General features: G+C 54.1%; 4 protein-coding genes across 4 annotated transcripts; 2 read left to right on the forward strand and 2 right to left on the reverse strand.

The window, feature by feature from the left end:
* Positions 1-178: 178 nt before the first annotated feature.
* Positions 179-2,467, forward strand: QC763_117580 (uncharacterized protein; the record flags this gene model as incomplete). The annotated part of the gene is made up of 1 exon (XM_062908345.1): positions 179-2,467. One exon carries the CDS (start codon positions 179-181, stop codon positions 2,465-2,467), a length of 2,289 nt encoding a protein of 762 aa, XP_062771431.1.
* Positions 2,468-2,671: 204 nt separating this feature from the next.
* Positions 2,672-5,855, reverse strand: DIP2 (beta transducin). The gene is made up of 2 exons (XM_062908346.1): positions 5,738-5,855; positions 2,672-5,682 (listed from the first exon to the last, which is right to left on the reverse strand). The coding sequence occupies exons 1-2, from the start codon at positions 5,752-5,754 to the stop codon at positions 2,814-2,816; spliced, it is 2,886 nt and encodes a 961-aa protein (XP_062771432.1). The 5' UTR covers positions 5,755-5,855; the 3' UTR covers positions 2,672-2,813.
* A 5-nt stretch (positions 5,856-5,860) lies between these two features.
* Positions 5,861-7,501, forward strand: ARC35 (Arp complex subunit). The gene is made up of 4 exons (XM_062908347.1): positions 5,861-6,166; positions 6,255-6,919; positions 6,972-7,121; positions 7,177-7,501. Exons 1-4 carry the CDS (start codon positions 6,105-6,107, stop codon positions 7,254-7,256), a joined length of 957 nt encoding a protein of 318 aa, XP_062771433.1. The 5' UTR covers positions 5,861-6,104; the 3' UTR covers positions 7,257-7,501.
* Positions 7,502-9,990: 2,489 nt separating this feature from the next.
* QC763_117610 (uncharacterized protein) lies at positions 9,991-15,137 on the reverse strand. The gene is made up of 3 exons (XM_062908348.1): positions 13,795-15,137; positions 12,465-13,322; positions 9,991-12,413 (listed from the first exon to the last, which is right to left on the reverse strand). Exons 2-3 carry the CDS (start codon positions 13,250-13,252, stop codon positions 11,348-11,350), a joined length of 1,854 nt encoding a protein of 617 aa, XP_062771434.1. The 5' UTR covers positions 13,253-13,322; positions 13,795-15,137; the 3' UTR covers positions 9,991-11,347.
* Positions 15,138-15,417: the final 280 nt, after the last annotated feature.

Here is a 15,417-nt window from a genome sequence, read left to right on the forward strand (position 1 = left end):
GGAGGCTGTTCTTGCTCACAATAAATTCGGCGCCAGCACGGACCTCATGTTCACGGCCCTGAGCTCAATTGACAATTGGACAAGAGACCGATAGCATCGCAATTGGTTTTCGTCTCATGGCCGATTCTTTTGGATTTGGCCGAGGCAGCGCGTCGGCATTGCCTCCCACGGAACCACCATGGCTCCCACGCCAAAAACTACGCCAATTCGCCGGCCCCTGACCTTGAAAGGAGTCGAGAGAAAGAAGCCTGGGCCAGCGCCGAAACCCTTGTCCGAGAAGCTCAAGGCGAAGGCCCTCAAGCAGATCAAACGCGTCGAACGAAGCTACACCCGCGAGCGCAAGATCGAAGTATTGCTTTATCTCCTTACCCACCGCGTCCCGGACTCTGGCCCCCGAAAAACACCACGCCGCCGGATTGGCCAGCCCCAAGAAGATTGCTCAACACAACCGGTTGTCGAGAATGAGAATGGGGAACTTGTTTGGTACAGAGCACCCACGTACGCCGAAGCTTCGGACTTTTGGAAGATTCCTACGCCAACGATTCAGGGATGGTGGGATTCACGGGACAAACTACTCGAGGGGACGGGTATTGAAGTCCCCAAGGTCGGGCCAGGAGGCGTTCCAAAGGCGTTGGAAGGCTGGAAACCACTGAGCCAGCGTTCAACATTTCGAACCAAAGAAGGAATGCAGCAAGAGGAACCAGTGGTGACGGTTGCGAACCCAAATACGAACGGTGCCACTCCAACTCCCTCGTCATCTGCTGGGGCTTCGTCTGCTGTACCGATAACAACAGCACCGATGACCCCGTCCGTTCGAATCATAGGTCGTGTGAATCCACAACCGCATTACAAACCACCTCCGCCAGCACCTCGACCACCTGCCCCATTAGCCCCCGCTCCGGCACAGCAAATGCCACCGGCTCAAAATAGGCCAGTGGCACAGGCCCCTCCGGTTCAGACCCCTCCCGTCGCGCCAGCAAATCGGCTGGCAGCCCAACCAGCTCCGCATCATGCTCCGCAACCCGGAAAACCTGGCCTCCAACCCGCCGCACACCAGGCTCCGGCGTATCCACAAATACCGCCGGCTTTTGACCCTTCAAACTATGTTGTGCTATACACTGGGCCTCATCCCGGACCTTGGAGCTATCCTGGGCAGCATTGCATACCGCCGGGCACGGTGCTGCCCATAGTTTACGCCGGGCAACCAGTCGAGCTCGGGCCGCCATGTTTTGTGACTGTATATCCCGGCCCACCTTCGTCTGCGCTTACGCCGCCAGCTCCGAGTGGCATGCACAACCGGCCTCCACAACCGGCCCCGCAAGCCGGTCAACATTCGGCAGGTCAAGCCCAAGGCCCACCACAAGCTCCGCATCCCGGACAACAGCAAACTCCACCACCACCACCCGGTTATCGTCCGCCACACGTATCAAATGGACCTCCGCCTAATGCCCAACCTCCACAAGGGCAAAGACCAACTGGACCGTCGCCGCCAGTTCCATATGTAGGACCGTCAGGATACATCGGCCCATATGCGCCACCTGGGTTCGCACCAGCTAACCAAGCCGGTCCACCCCCGCAACCACAGAAGGCCGTATCCCAAGGCCGGTCCTCATTACGGACACCAGGTGCGAACATCGGACGTGCCAGCAAGCCGAAGTCTCGAGTCCAGTCGCCTCCGGCCGTGCCCAACGGTGTCAGTACCCAGCTTGAGTCCGGAAATAATGGTCAAACTCCCGTTGCAGCCCAAGACCCATCTGCGGCCGGTTCTACTTCTAGCTCTGATGCGTCTGTCTCTACACCTGCGGAACCTCAGGTAACTGGTTCGGTCGATGTACAACATCAAGACGCCAGCAACGACAAAAATCGGCCCGACAGTCATGTTCACGATCAGGCCGGTGAACCGACGCCCAGCACTCAGGCGCCGATGTCGCCAAGTGGTGATCAAGATGGGGTGGTGCCAGCAAATACTGTCTCAGGGGAGTCAGCAGCAATAGATCGAGATTCCTCATCTGCGGAGGCTGATTCAGAAAAGGCTGCGGCAACGACCCTAGAAGAAACTATGCAAGACGCCACACCACAAGAAGAGATGAACGTCACTCCCACAACGGCTGAAGACGATACCGCGATGGAGGAGGCGCTGGAGCATGTCATGGAGGAGGCGATGAAGCAGGAGGCGATGCTGGAAGACTCGGCTGGTGGTGAGACACCTGCTTCTTTGTCGGGGTTGTCCTCGCCTAATGATGGCGCGGATGAGACGCGGATGGAAATCGACAGTGAAGAGGCAAAGTCCTCGTCACCGTCACAGAACGGGGAGGCATATGAGACACCGTATGAAACGCCTGCTGTTGTTGAGACTGACGGTGGTGATGAGGGTGATGAGGATGATGTCATGGTTGATACACCGCCCGAAGACAATGCACAACCTGCTTCGTCAGAGGCGGAGGCAGTGGAGAGTGAAGAGGCGTAGTGGTCCTGATTAATTTGTAAATAATGTGCTGGATGTGGGTGGTATTTTGTTGCCGTGGAAACACAACAAGTTTAGCGTTGATATTCACTAAAGCGAAAGTGATTCAAGGGGGACTGGAAAAAGGGTAGGGGGAAAGATACCATGGACTGAGTCGCAAAATAATCATAATGACAAAAACTGCCAGAGCAGTACAAAGTATCACAAAACTTCAAAGATGTTGAACTTGACATTTTACTCAAATTCAGAAACACCATCTCTATCTACCATGTCATTTAACAAGCCATCAGAAAGCTCCCCACTCGCTTTTCTTCACCACACATTTGCCCCAAACCATCCATTACCAAGTCTAAGAGAGACTAGCAAAAGCCCTCTTCCTCACCTCCTTCTTCTGCTTCTCCTCCTCCTCCCAATTCTCATCCACGAACCCCTTGACACTCCTCTCCTCAATCTGCATCCCCACCACCCTCAACGCCGCAATATTATACCCCATCTCATCCTTCTGCTTCCTCAGCGCCTGCCTCAGATTGACTCTGATCCCGTCCAGCATCTGGCGCATCGTCCTGCTGCTGACAATCTGCTTGTGGTGGGTTTTGAGCATGAAAAACAAGATCCTGCAGGTGAGAGGGATGTTCATGCTCCGTAGCGCGAAGAGGTTCAAAAAGGTGAACAGCATCGGCACTGACGCAAAGGGAAGAACCAGAAGCGCATCGTGGAGCGCGGACGCTTTGATCTTGGAGAGGGTGTTCATCACGTATTGCTCCGCCGTGATGTTCCCCAGCGCCATGAAGATGGCGTGCCGTTGCGGCGGCGCAAGGTTGGGGTTGGAAGCCTTGGCTACTTCCCACTCTTTCACCACGTTGAGGTCTGCCAGGCCGAGCTCGAGGGCCTCGGCTATTCTCTCTCCTGCCATCAACGTCTCAACCGTCTGTTTTGATGCTGCGGCAACCTCGCGGTTTTCATCCTGGGCGTCGGCGTCTTGCTCCAGGGAGGTGGTGAGCGTAGATTCGTAAAGCTCTTCCAGTTCCTTTTCGCGCTCTTCCTCGAGGAAGATCTGCTCGTCCGTTTCCTCCCATACACGAATAGACTTGTCGTGAGAGGCGGACACGAGGAAGTTACCCGCGTGGGAGATGGCAAGGGCCCAGATCTCCCCGTGGTGGCCGTCGATGCGTTGGATTTGCTCGAATTTATCCCCGTCCCAGTATTTGATCGTGCGGTCTTTGGACGCAGAAAAGAAGTGATGTCCGTTGCCGTCCGAGTTGTGGGGGATGAAGGCTACTTGGAGGATCGAGTCTTGGTGACCAAACAAGGCTTTGTGGCAGTCGCCGAAATCGAGACCCCATATTCTGATGTTCTTGTCGGCGGAGGAGGTGATGATTAGTTTGCTGTCGAAGGAGATGTCCATGCTTAAGACGGGGAGTTTGTGGCCGTAGAGGTTGAGGTAGAGTTTGAGGGAGTCGACAAAGAAGACCTTGACTGTGCTGTCGAGGAGAGACACAGCCAGGAGCTTGGAGTCGGGGGAGAATTTCAGACTGAGAATGTCGTCAGATACCTTGAGTATCCTCGACTGGACCAGCTTGAGTTTTGGTGTGGTTCTCGTGGTGCCAAGAACTTGCTCCTGGATAATCTTGAAGTCCCAGAATTTGGCTGCTTTGTCGGCACCTCCTGACACCACAGACTTGCCATCTGGGTGGACTTGTAGCGCCCAGATAGCATGGCCCTCGTGTGCATTCACGCTCTCCAGCAACGCCGCGGAAGCCACATCGTACAGTTGGAGCTCTCCCTCCTTGGTTCCCACCACTACCACCTTGTCACCTGGCAAAAATGCGCAGCAGAGCGCATAACCACACTCAAATGTTCTAATGCAGGCTTGTGTCTTTACGTTCCAAATCTTCAGCGAACCATTGGCAGCAGATGCCAGCATTTTGTCGTCCGAGCTGAGTGATAGCGAGCGGATGTCTGTGCGATGGCCTGGGAGATCAACACCCAGTGCCTTGTTGTAATCGGCGACATCGGTCTTGGACTTGAGCTTGTCCTTTCCAACAATCGTATAGAGCTCCAACAAGTTGTTTGTGGACCCTACAAGTAATTGCAGGTCCTTGCTCCCTTGTTGTATCGCCCAGTCGACTGATCTGACCTTGCCCGTGGTTCGTACGATAACGTGCTGCGCAAACACATCAGAAATCTCGGCCTTGTTGATGTCGTCGGCGCCCTCATCCTCCATGTCAACATCGGCGCCCTTCTTATCTTTTGCCAGTTTCTCCTTTCTTCTCTTCTTTTTCCTGGCCAAGCTCTTCTTGACCTCTGATTCCGTCCGTATCCTCCAAATTTCAACGTTCTTCTCGACTCCGTGTACGGCGAAGTAATCCCGGCGGGGGTGGAAAATAACCTCGACTGCGCGCTCTTTGCTCGATCGGTGTAATGTGCCTCTGTCGTGGAGGAAGTTTACTGATTGTGAAAGGTCGACTCGTTGCGCCGAGGCAGCCAGTGCCACGACATCCAATGCCCACACCTTCATTTCGCCATCGTTCCCAGCAGTCACGCAGCCGCTCAGATCCGGCGAAACTCCTAGCGCCCAGCATTCGCCATTGCTTTGCGCAACGTGTGTCTCGATACAGTGGCGGGATGAAAGATCCCAGAGCTTAATCAGCGAATCTTTTCCTGTCGTAAGAAGGAATCCCTCTGCGCCCTCGTTGTCCACCGCCATCAACGCCTGCTCTCCATCTTCTTCCTGCACCACCGGCTCCGGCTCAATGAACCTCAGGCCGGTAACCTGATCTTTGTGTCCTCTCAGCTTGTACTGTCCCACCTCGGCCACCAGATCCCAAACAATAACGTCGGTATCCTTCGAACCGGAGGCCAGGCGCACACCAGTCTTGTCGAAAGCGAGAATAGTGACGGCCGACTTGTGGCCGTTGAAGCTCACTACGGAGGTGGCGATCTTGCTGTCCCAAATGCGAATACTGCCATTTTCGTAGCCGACAGCGAACAGATCGGGGTCGGTCTTGCTTTGCGCGATTGCGGTTACCAGAGCTCTGTTGTTCTCTTCTTTCCAGCGGCTGAGGAGTTCGCCCTTCTTGATATCCCAGACTAGCACCTCCTCATTGGCGGCGACGACAGCTTGGCCGGCGCTGCTTTTCGTCTTGTCCTTGGACGACCAGACAATGTTGGAGCTGCTGGATGCGACGACGCCGAAGGACTTTGATGGCTCGAATTTTCTGAGACGGTTAGGGGTGTTATCGAACAGAGCGATGGTTCCAGACAAATACTTACAGGTAGGACTTGACCATATTTGCGACTCGAGATTATCCAATGCAGGCGCACCTCTCAATCGTTGTGGAATGTCCTTGCGCTTCGAGGGAAGTGCTTGTCTTGCCCAGGACTTTTTTTTGGCGGCGATAAGATAAGAATTACAAAGGTGAAAACACCGACACTAGCCACACCCGTCGGCAAGGGTTCAGTGGCTGCGGCTCCAGGAATTGCGGGGCAGTAGCTTCAGGGGAGGGGCCTGGTCCGCAGCTTGTCGCAAGCCGAGCAACGTCAGCCTTCCCAGTTGCAACTGACAGGCCCCACTAAAGCTTTCCCCCAACTTCATCATCAACACCATAGCTACCCGTCGAAGCCGAAACCAGGGGACAAGATGTTGCTGCTCGATTACCAGAATGTGCTGATACAAACGGTGCTCACGGAGCGTTTCTCCGGGTGAGTGTTGTCTTGTCTCTACCAATCTCACCGCCAAGCCCCCCCTGACCATCACCGCCATAGCTAACCAACAATGCGCCCAACACAGAGCACCCCCCGTGTCCATCGACCAGACAGTGTCCGACTTTGACGGCGTCATCTTCCACATCTCCACCCCCGACACCAAGACGAAGATTGTTGTGTCTATGCAAATCCGCTGCTACAAGGACCTTGTTCGTTACGGCGCTGAGGAGCTCCTGGCTGAGGAATATGGCCCGTATGTTATCCCGCCCGAGCCGGGTTATGACTTTTCCCTCCAGATCGACCTCGAGAATCTCCCAGAGGACAAGGAAGCCCGCGATGCGTTGATCATGAAGATTGCTCTGTTGAAGCGCAATGCCATGGCTGCCCCTTTTAAGCAGGCGTACGAGGAGCACTACCACCTGAAGGCCGAGGCGGCCAAGTTCACATCCGAGGAAGCGCCACAGGGTGTCAAGGAGGGCGGGTCCGTGAAGGCTATTCAGTACCGTGAGGAGGAGGCGATCTATGTCAAGGCCAGTCATGATCGCGTCACTGTTATTTTCAGTACCGTGTTCAGGGAGGAGACGGATCGCGTGTTTGGAAAGGTGTTCATCCAGGAGTTTGTGGATGCCCGCCGGAGAGCTATTCAGAACGCGCCTCAGGTGCTGTTCAGGAATGATCCGCCATTGGAGTTGCAGGGTGTGCCGGGTGTGAAGAATACCGGCACCGGGGAGATTGGTTATGTTACTTTTGGTATGTCTCGACATAACCGGCGTGGGATGACATGTGCTAACATACAAACTAGTTTTGTTCCCTCGCCACTTGACTCCTCAGCGTATGAATGATGTTATTTCACATATTCAGACCTTCCGCGATTACTTCCACTACCATATCAAGGCCTCCAAGGCTTATATCCACACTCGGATGAGAAGGCGGACGGCAGACTTCCTCCAGGGTATGTTTGTTCCCTACCACTGTTCCCTGAGTATCATCCTAACGCTTTATATCAGTCCTCCGGAGAGCGAGACCAGAGAACGAAGAAAAGGAGCGCAAGACAGCGAGCGGGAGAACCTTCAAGGCTGGAAACTAGTTTGTTTGGGGCGTGTTTTGGAGTTGAGCGTCTTTTATGGATGTTGTGTATAGGGTACAGCAATGCAAGCAACGGTCGGGTGACTAATTTACAGACAAGACCTTGGATCGCTGCTCCTTCCCACATCACTGCGTTACCGCATCAACCACTGCCACATCAACACGTTACCCCTTCATCATGTCAACACACTACCCCTTGGCCACAGTAATCCATTACCCTTTATAGAATTGGCGCATTGCCTCTTCGCTATCTTATCATACCACTAGTTCTAGTCGCTTTGAAGACTCTCACTTGTTTCTTTTCGACATATTGACATATCAATACAGGGTAGCGTACCTTGGACATCTTACCTTGTCTTGTCAGGGGCACTTCAACCGCCAGCTGCACTTTCCCTTCTTTTCATATCCGGCACTGTAAAATTTGCAAACCCACCAACGCTCTTCGTTTACTCCTCCTTCCGTCTTCGGAATCCCCTCAGTTTCACTCATCTGGCCATACCCCTTGACCCAGAGGGCCAGGTTTCACAGCATCCACCTGGCGTGTTACAGCTTCAAGTCGTGCCCACCGCCGGAGCCGCATGTCCGCTATCTCTTCGTTTAGGGTTTTTTTCTTTCCTTTTACTTACCTACCTACCTAGGTACACGCCCCTCCCACAGTCCCGTCCGCCCCGCCTCGTACTGCCCGTTGCTGCTTGATGCGGTGTTTGCTTTTTTTCTGGTGAGCACGACATACCCTAGCGGTGGTGGGTGGGGGGCGGACACGACATGCGCCCTTCCCCCTTCCCTGGCTGACCTATGCTGTGATCCCTTCATGGCTGGAAACCTACCTACCTACCTTGTCGGTTTCGCCCGTGCTTTTTGGGCTTGTGGTCGGCGGTCTCCGCGTGAGGTATGGGGTTGTGGGTTACAAAAGAGGGAGGACAAAAAGTTGAGAAAATAGATTAATCCGACCCGGGAGTTTGGGGAGGTTGAAAGGGGGGAAGTCTCGGTGGACGGATTGGGAAGGGGATGGTGGTAATATGACGGGATTGTAGAACTATCTGTTTGATAGGTGGCATGGTGAGGTTATGTTTGGGGTTGTGGATTTGTTTACCTCTATGACAAGAGGTGTGTGTAGAGGGGTGACGTGATGGATAAGATGAAGCTTTTGATCACGTTATTGACAATTGGTAGTCGATCCGGGCCGATCCTACCGGTTGCCGTCCTCTCTCTCGGTCATTCGAAGAACGTTTGGGGGTCATGTCAGCTCCCCTCTCAAGTTTCAGCCCCCAAACTCCCCCCATTCCGGAGTGCATTTCATCTGCCGAAACGTGCATCCCCCAGGTTTTGATACTGGCTTGCAACGTCACCAGGTGTGAGTGGGCTCTTTTGCAGCTACCATCTCGATGTCAGGCAGGTGTCCCGGGCTCTGTGTGTTCAGGTGTGTTCCAGAAGGGTGGTGTGATCGCTATGGTGCCCAATTACCTCACCACTTTCTCTCTCTCTCACACACCAGTGGGTTGGGTATCTGGTGTCCTGGCTTTCGGTCCGGCTAAAATCGCTTGATTGCACACACTTCCCGACCAAAGTCTGCCGTCCCCAGGTATTTTTTGTCCAGTCCGGTAGTTTACTGCGTGCAATATAGATTACAGCTGGAAAAACGGCTGGGTCTCGTTGGAAGATTCCGAGACTTCCTTTCGGTCCCGAGCAATATATGGTCGGCAGAGGTGGTTGCAGCTGGGGCAGTGCAAAATACTACAGGTCAATAAACCAACTTGAAGCAAAAAGATTATGCTGTGTCTGAAACTAGCAAGTTTGAGAATTCGAGTCTCCTCGTATCTTTTCGTGGGGGATGGAAAGTGAAGGCGGGGGAAAGTTTCACTTGACTGGTGGAAAATGCATCATCGTGAGGGGATACATAAGCAGAATTAAAAAAATGGTGCAATTATTTGCTTGCTCACCCTCACACACACACCAACTTGCCCAGTTTGTGTGTGGGTGAGAAGAAAAGCAGGCTCAGTTGCGTGACCAACATATTGGACTTACGTCAATCTTATGCCTCGCTCAGCATCCCGCTCTTGAAGCCTGTGATGAGTAGCTACCTTATGTCTCGGACTCGGGAGAATACTTCTTATCGAGCCAGTTACAGGCGCCCTTCTTCCCCTCTTCAGCCCTTTTCGTCACGAGCCTTGGCTGGCTAGCTACCAACCTACCCAACTCCATCCAACAGGCTGAACTTCTCTTCCCCATCCCGTGAATGACTCTGACTCGAACCAACCCCCACCGGCCCGCATCCCGACAGGCAGACTGTCAGACTCCGTACCCGGAGCATCGCCCTGAAAATAACCAAGCGCTGACTTCCACAGCGGCCGACAAGGCAGGTCCGTTGGGTGGTTGGTAAATACCTACCTAGGTAGATAGCCAGCCCGAAATCCAGCGAACCCGAGCAGAATCAGAACTCGTCATCAGCTCGGTCGGTCGCATCCCTTTGGGACTAATGCATGAGCTCAAGTCTCGGAAGAGGCCTCCACGGGAACAGTCACTGCAAAAGATGAAGCTACTGTGAAGAATATCACGAATGCAAAAAAGACCAAGGTACAGAGCAGTGTAAAAGTATGTAAAAGGTGTACTGAAAATTTAATTCGCTTTCCTAGCTACAAGAAATATTCCAAGAGAGTATCGATCGCGGTATCCATATGGTTGGGCGTTCCAGCAACAACCGGACCATGTCCGAAAGAAATGTCTCTCTCCCTTCTTCCCCCCCCACTCCTCCTCTCACTGTTCAATTCCATATATGTCTGGTGGCCGTGAAAAGTATATCCAAAAACGAAAAAAAAAAAAAAAAAATGTATAGATGAACAGAAAAACCGAAATCCACAATATGTACCCAAATCCGTCAAATCAAGTCCCCGTTTTCTGGCATCGCAAGGAGGAGGTGACTGCTTGTGGGCGATGGTGAACAGGGTCGGGCGTGTACTTCTTGATGCGACCATAAAAAAAAGAAGACTGCCCTTTTCTGTCACTCCTACCCAATTGGAGTCCCCCTCCTGCGAGGGATGCAAAGTCAGTTGAGCCATCGCCGTGTTACCGGCGACTCGCTCAGATATGACTCCCATCCCTTGCCGCTGTGTTCCGACCCATTTTTCTCCTCGGGGGGCGCTGCGAAGTCCGGCGGTGTGTGAAAGACAACCGCGGGGAGGGCAGGCCCAAAACATGTTTGTGAAAAGTTGGCGAGTGAAGGTGTTGGAGACATAAGAAAATAAAAATCGTTCATGAAGATGGTGTCGTCGTGACTGTGGTGTCCAGGTCGCAGCACGGCTCCGCGTTGCCGGGGCTCTTCCTCCCCGCAAGGGGCTTCCCGCGCAATGTTGACAAGGACAAATGCTCGCCGTTTTCCTTCTCAACCCCAATTTTGTTGTGTAAATTGTGTTGCCAGTCTGACTGTCTGCGAGAGATTTCTCCGCATCGCTGACAGGCCCGCGACGGCGATCCTCCAGTGTACAAAGGAGAAGGAATGATGTCGTAACAAAATAATCAATCCAAATCCGCCAATGTTCGCCGTGTTCCGCCCGCCGACCTCGCAGCAAAAAGCTCTGCTGGAAACAACCCAATACCAAGCGCCATAGGAAATACCATATGAAAAGAGAAGCCGTGTCCGAAATAGTAGGAGAGTAAAGAACATTAATCGTAGAGGAGATGCGTCCAAGAAAAATCAAAAAAGCCAATGCTCGCTTGCTAATTTTGCCAATCGAAAAGACCAAATACAAGGACAACGCAGAAAATCAGGCTGGGAAAATGTCCAAAAGAGAAGAAGAAAAAAAAAAGGCGGGCAACTCCTGTTCGCACAAGAGCGCAAAGAAGTAACAAATGTCGGAAAGCGTGAGCTGGTAGATATCTGTTTTGTGTGTGTGTGTGTGTGTGTGTGTGTCGCGGGAGCGGAAGAATTGTATGTGTGGTGGGTTTGAGAAAAAGTCATCCCCGAGGAAAAGAAAAACCGAAAATGCTGAAAGCGCCCAACGCTATGCATGTCGTGTGTGTTTCATGCAGTGTCATTCGTAGGCCGTGAACCTCGTCTCTCGTGTCGTGTAGTCGTCATCAAAGGTGTTCCATAGCTTATGACCGGTCGTTGCCGCTGGAGGCTTGAGCAGAGTTGCTCTCAGCAATCATCTTGGCAAACGATCGGACGACGTCGCTTGGAACCTGGTCCCAGAGCAGCGACCGAGTGTAGACTTCGGCAGCCGACTGCTTATTGGCATTGCGCATGTTGGCGAGAGCCTCGGCGAGATTGCGTCTGCCCTGGCTCGTAGTCCTTTCGGCACCAGCACTAGGGAGGAAATCTTGCGAGGTCAAGTCATTATATTGCGCAGCCGTAAGCGAGAAGATCTGCTCGTTGGTCTGCTGTTCGGTGGGCCGCGTCAGGGCATCGGCCATCTCACCGAGCATCGATGGTGCGACGTTGTCCACCATCGGCGTGGCAAGCGGGAGCGATGAGCCTGAGGCCTGGGTCCAGCTGGTGCCGGATGGCTGAGGAGCCATCGCAACGACCCCCGAGGGGGCCTGGCCGCTGACGCCGGCATCCTTGAGCACGTTCTCGAGGAGGGTCGCGGACGCGGCGCGGACATCCTCGGACACGCGGGGAATGCTGGGGGTCGAGCGGCTCGAGAGGACGAAAGCGCCGACGAGGAAGAGCATGAAGAGGAGGCCGCCAGGCTGGGCGGGCTTCTCGGAGTCGGTCGGCAGAGCGATCTCGGGCTTCTTGGTGGAGACGAGCTGCATCTCCTGCTTGACCTCGGCAGTCTGCTCCAAGGGGAACTCGCCAAAGACGGGCATATTCTCCCAGGAACCATCCATGGTGATGCCGTCCATCTCGTTAAAAGCGCCGGGGAAGCCCGGTGCGTTAGAGGTGGCACCCTCCATGGACTGCACGTGGTTGGTCAGGACGCCGATCTTCTTCCGCAGCTCGCCCGATTCGATCGTGTGCTTGCTGATCAACTCGTCACGCTCTCTCTCGAGGTTGTGGGCATAGGTCTGGTAGTCCTGCTTCTCCATCGAGAGCTTCTCAAGCTCCCTCTGCAGATCGGCGATGGTGTCCTCCAGGGAGGAGATCACCTCGGTGAAATGCTTCTTCTCATCCTCAAGACGCTCAGTGTGAAGCTTCTTGCGTTGTCTGGAATCAAGGCTGTGAAGATGGTTAGTCATTGTTCGCTTGCATGGGGATCGAGGTACATACGCAGCCTGTCTGTTGCGAAGGAGTCGTTTCTGCTGCTTGAGCTCCTTGATCTCTTGCTCATCGGTGGACTGGGCAATCAACTGATCGATGTTGGTCAAGTTGCGCTCAGCGGGGATGTCGAAGCGTGCGTTCTTCTTCCGGATGCCATCACCCCTCCGCAAGTCGTTGTGGGAGCGGATCAAGGGGCTGGCGGGCCGCGGTCGCTTCAAGGCCTGGCTCTTGACATCGTGGGCCATCCACACGTCCTTCTGGGGGGAGGTGGGCATGGACTGAGGGAGCTGCTGAAACATGGCGGGCTGAGGTCCGGGATTGCCAAAGGGCGTCGCTTGCACCTGGAAAGGGCTGGGCTTTGGGAACATGTTCATGGGAGCCGAGTCATATTCCGCTGGGAGGCCGTCGAATGTCTGCATCTGAGGGGTGGCGGATCCAGAGCTGGTCATGGGCCAGGTCTGGTTCGCGTAAACGGCGTGCTGGCCTCGGTCCATCTGCAGGAAGGGGTTGTTGCTCTGAGCGTCAAAGAAGGGGTTGTTCGACGGGACGGCCTGCATGTCCACTTGCTGCCAGCTCTCAGTTTTTGGCGAGAAGAGCGAGGGGGCGACTGCGAAGGAATCCCTTCTGCTATCCGTCATAGAAGGGGAGTTCTCGAAGCCCGAGTCAATGCCGCTCTGGTCAAGAATGTTGTCGTCGAGTATGCTGTCAGCCTCCTCCTCAAAGTATTTCTGAGCATGGTTGGTGTCGACTGATAACGGTCCTCTGTAGAAGTTGTCCATTGGGAATGCTGAGACCATGATGGGCCACAGGTGTGATTTGTGATTTTGTGTGTTGGGTGTTGATATTAAGAAGTGTGTGGACCAATTCCTATTATATGTTTGTGTTAGTTGTTGAGCGGACCGGGGAGCGGTGAGGGCGAAGCCACCGCTTTTTATTTCTGGGAGGCGTTGGGGGTCTGAGAGCAGGGGAGGCTCAGGGCGGCATGGATATGCGGAGAAAAAGAAACCAGGAAAAAATCCCGCTCAGGATCATGCATACCGGGTAGAATTTTCAAACTTCTGACATTCAAGCGGAACTGTTGGGGTGGTTGTGGGAAGAGGGCTTGGAGGGAGTGTTAGGTGGTGTTGTTGTTGTAGGAGGTCGAGAAGAAAGGTGAGAAGATATGAGAGAGAAGATCAAGTGGAGGAGGATTGATACTGGCTTTTGTGGGGGATGTGCTAGAAGAAGAGCGGGAGGCAGGGGTGGGCAGGTTTAAGAGAACCAAGAATTCATGTTGTGATCCATGGAGGGGTCGGAGGAGGGGGGGCCTTTGGGTGAGAGAAGTCGAAATGTCACTCACTCTTTGGGATCCAAGTCACACTGTCGTTTTTCTGGAAGGAGGGGTTATCAGACCTTGACTGGCAGTCTGCTGGCGATGATGGTTGGTGGTGTGGGTGTGTAAACGATGGTAGAGATCCTCGATCTTGCTTTCTGTGAAGATGAGGAGAGCATACAATGTTCAATGATGACAATGAGGATTGTGGATGGAGAGTGGGATGAAGTGGGTTGTCCTTCCCTCTATGTTATGTACTTGAAGGTGATCAGGGCCTGACTCTCTGCGAGCGCCGAAACAGAGCAGCCCAGGGTACGTACCCGACTTTGCCCAATTGAAGAGTGATGGGAGTGCAGACGGCTGTGGTACATGGGAGTGGATGTTGCGGAGAGGGGGGCATGTGCATGGGGGGAGACTTTTTTCGGAGAGGGGGAAGGGAGGGGAGGGGGGTGGTGCATTGTGGGGGTGTGTTTTCGAGGCTGGGGAGTGTAGCGAAGAGAGATCCGATTTGAAGGACCACCCAAACGTGCCGGGGGGTCCAAAGTACTCTCTCTGAAAACTCCCGGAAACGCAACCAGGAAAAGGCAGACTGAGCGTCGGACAAGAAACCTGCCTGGCGGGAAGCGCAACGGCGCAAACCAGGGAAGAAGCTCACCAGACCAACCGGCCTTGCGATTGACTGATGGTGATGCCCTCTGCCCCTCTCACAGTCCGTTTCGGAAGGGTACCTCTTGTGACCGCCCCGGTACTTGCATTCTGGAACGGCAAAGCAGATGCTAACGGTTCAGAGGAACGAACGAGAGGAAGGCTAGAGTGGAGATGTGGACCAGTCGAACGGAGCCAGGGAACCTCCCAAATAGGACTGTATGAAAAGAGGAAGATATCAACTGGGGATAGCGGCCAGTCCCGGGCACGCAAACCGTAGCATCTGATATCAAATCAGTGGTCGCTTGCTAACCCCGGGCTTCTTCCTGGGAAGCCGCCCCAGCTTTGTCCAGCCTGGTTGGTTCTGTCAGCCGATGTTCCAACGGGGGCTTTGCCGGAGCCGAGTGATAGGTCGATTTTCACGGCATGGGGAGCGCAAAAAAGGGAACAGGACTCAGCACTGCTGAGTACCCAGGGAGAGGGCCGCTGAAGGGTGGGCGGCAGAGACGCCGTTCTCATGATTGGATTGGGCGAACGAGTGGTTGTGAAGGACCGCCTCGACAGGTTGGGCAGCGATGGCCATATGGCATCGATACCCAAAGTGCTTGCAGAACCAGTCGTCTGCCGCAGACATGCAGCTTCTCCCACACCCCCAAAACGGGTTTGCCAGGGCTCGCTCGAACCTCGTGAGCAGAGAGTGTGCCCCCGTGAGAGTGACCCCCCGTTTTCCGGGCAGCACCATCTGATGGCTCCGGCAAGGCGGACTATCCTATTGCTCGGAGGGGTCAGAGGTGGGGTGATGCCATGACAGTAGTGCTGAAGATGATGGCGACGGCGACTGTGATCAAGACATCGAGATATGAAATCTGGAACGACATGGCGCCGCGGAGGTTCTGGCCTAGCGGTACTAGTAGCTAGCACGCATTGAGAACCCTTGAGGCTATTCTTGCGCGGGGTGTTGGTGATACACACAGTAGGCCGAGGTGGTGCTTTCGCGGGGGACAG

The sequence above is a fragment of the Podospora pseudopauciseta genome, chromosome 1, assembly GCF_035222475.1.
Source record: "Podospora pseudopauciseta strain CBS 411.78 chromosome 1, whole genome shotgun sequence".
Lineage (NCBI taxonomy): Eukaryota > Fungi > Ascomycota > Sordariomycetes > Sordariales > Podosporaceae > Podospora > Podospora pseudopauciseta.

Excerpts from the sequence above, each read along its gene's own strand:
- ARC35 (XM_062908347.1), top strand. The coding sequence starts at position 6,105 with ATGTTGCTGCTCGATTACCAGAATGTGCTGATACAAACGGTGCTCACG. Across the intron at positions 6,167-6,254 it reads CTCACGGAGCGTTTCTCCGG|AGCACCCCCCGTGTCCATCG; the intron begins GTGAGTGTTGTC and ends CGCCCAACACAG. Across the intron at positions 7,122-7,176 it reads GACGGCAGACTTCCTCCAGG|TCCTCCGGAGAGCGAGACCA; the intron begins GTATGTTTGTTC and ends GCTTTATATCAG.
- QC763_117610 (XM_062908348.1), bottom strand. The coding sequence starts at position 13,252 with ATGGTCTCAGCATTCCCAATGGACAACTTCTACAGAGGACCGTTATCA. Across the intron at positions 12,414-12,464 it reads CTTCGCAACAGACAGGCTGC|CCTTGATTCCAGACAACGCA; the intron begins GTATGTACCTCG and ends CCATCTTCACAG.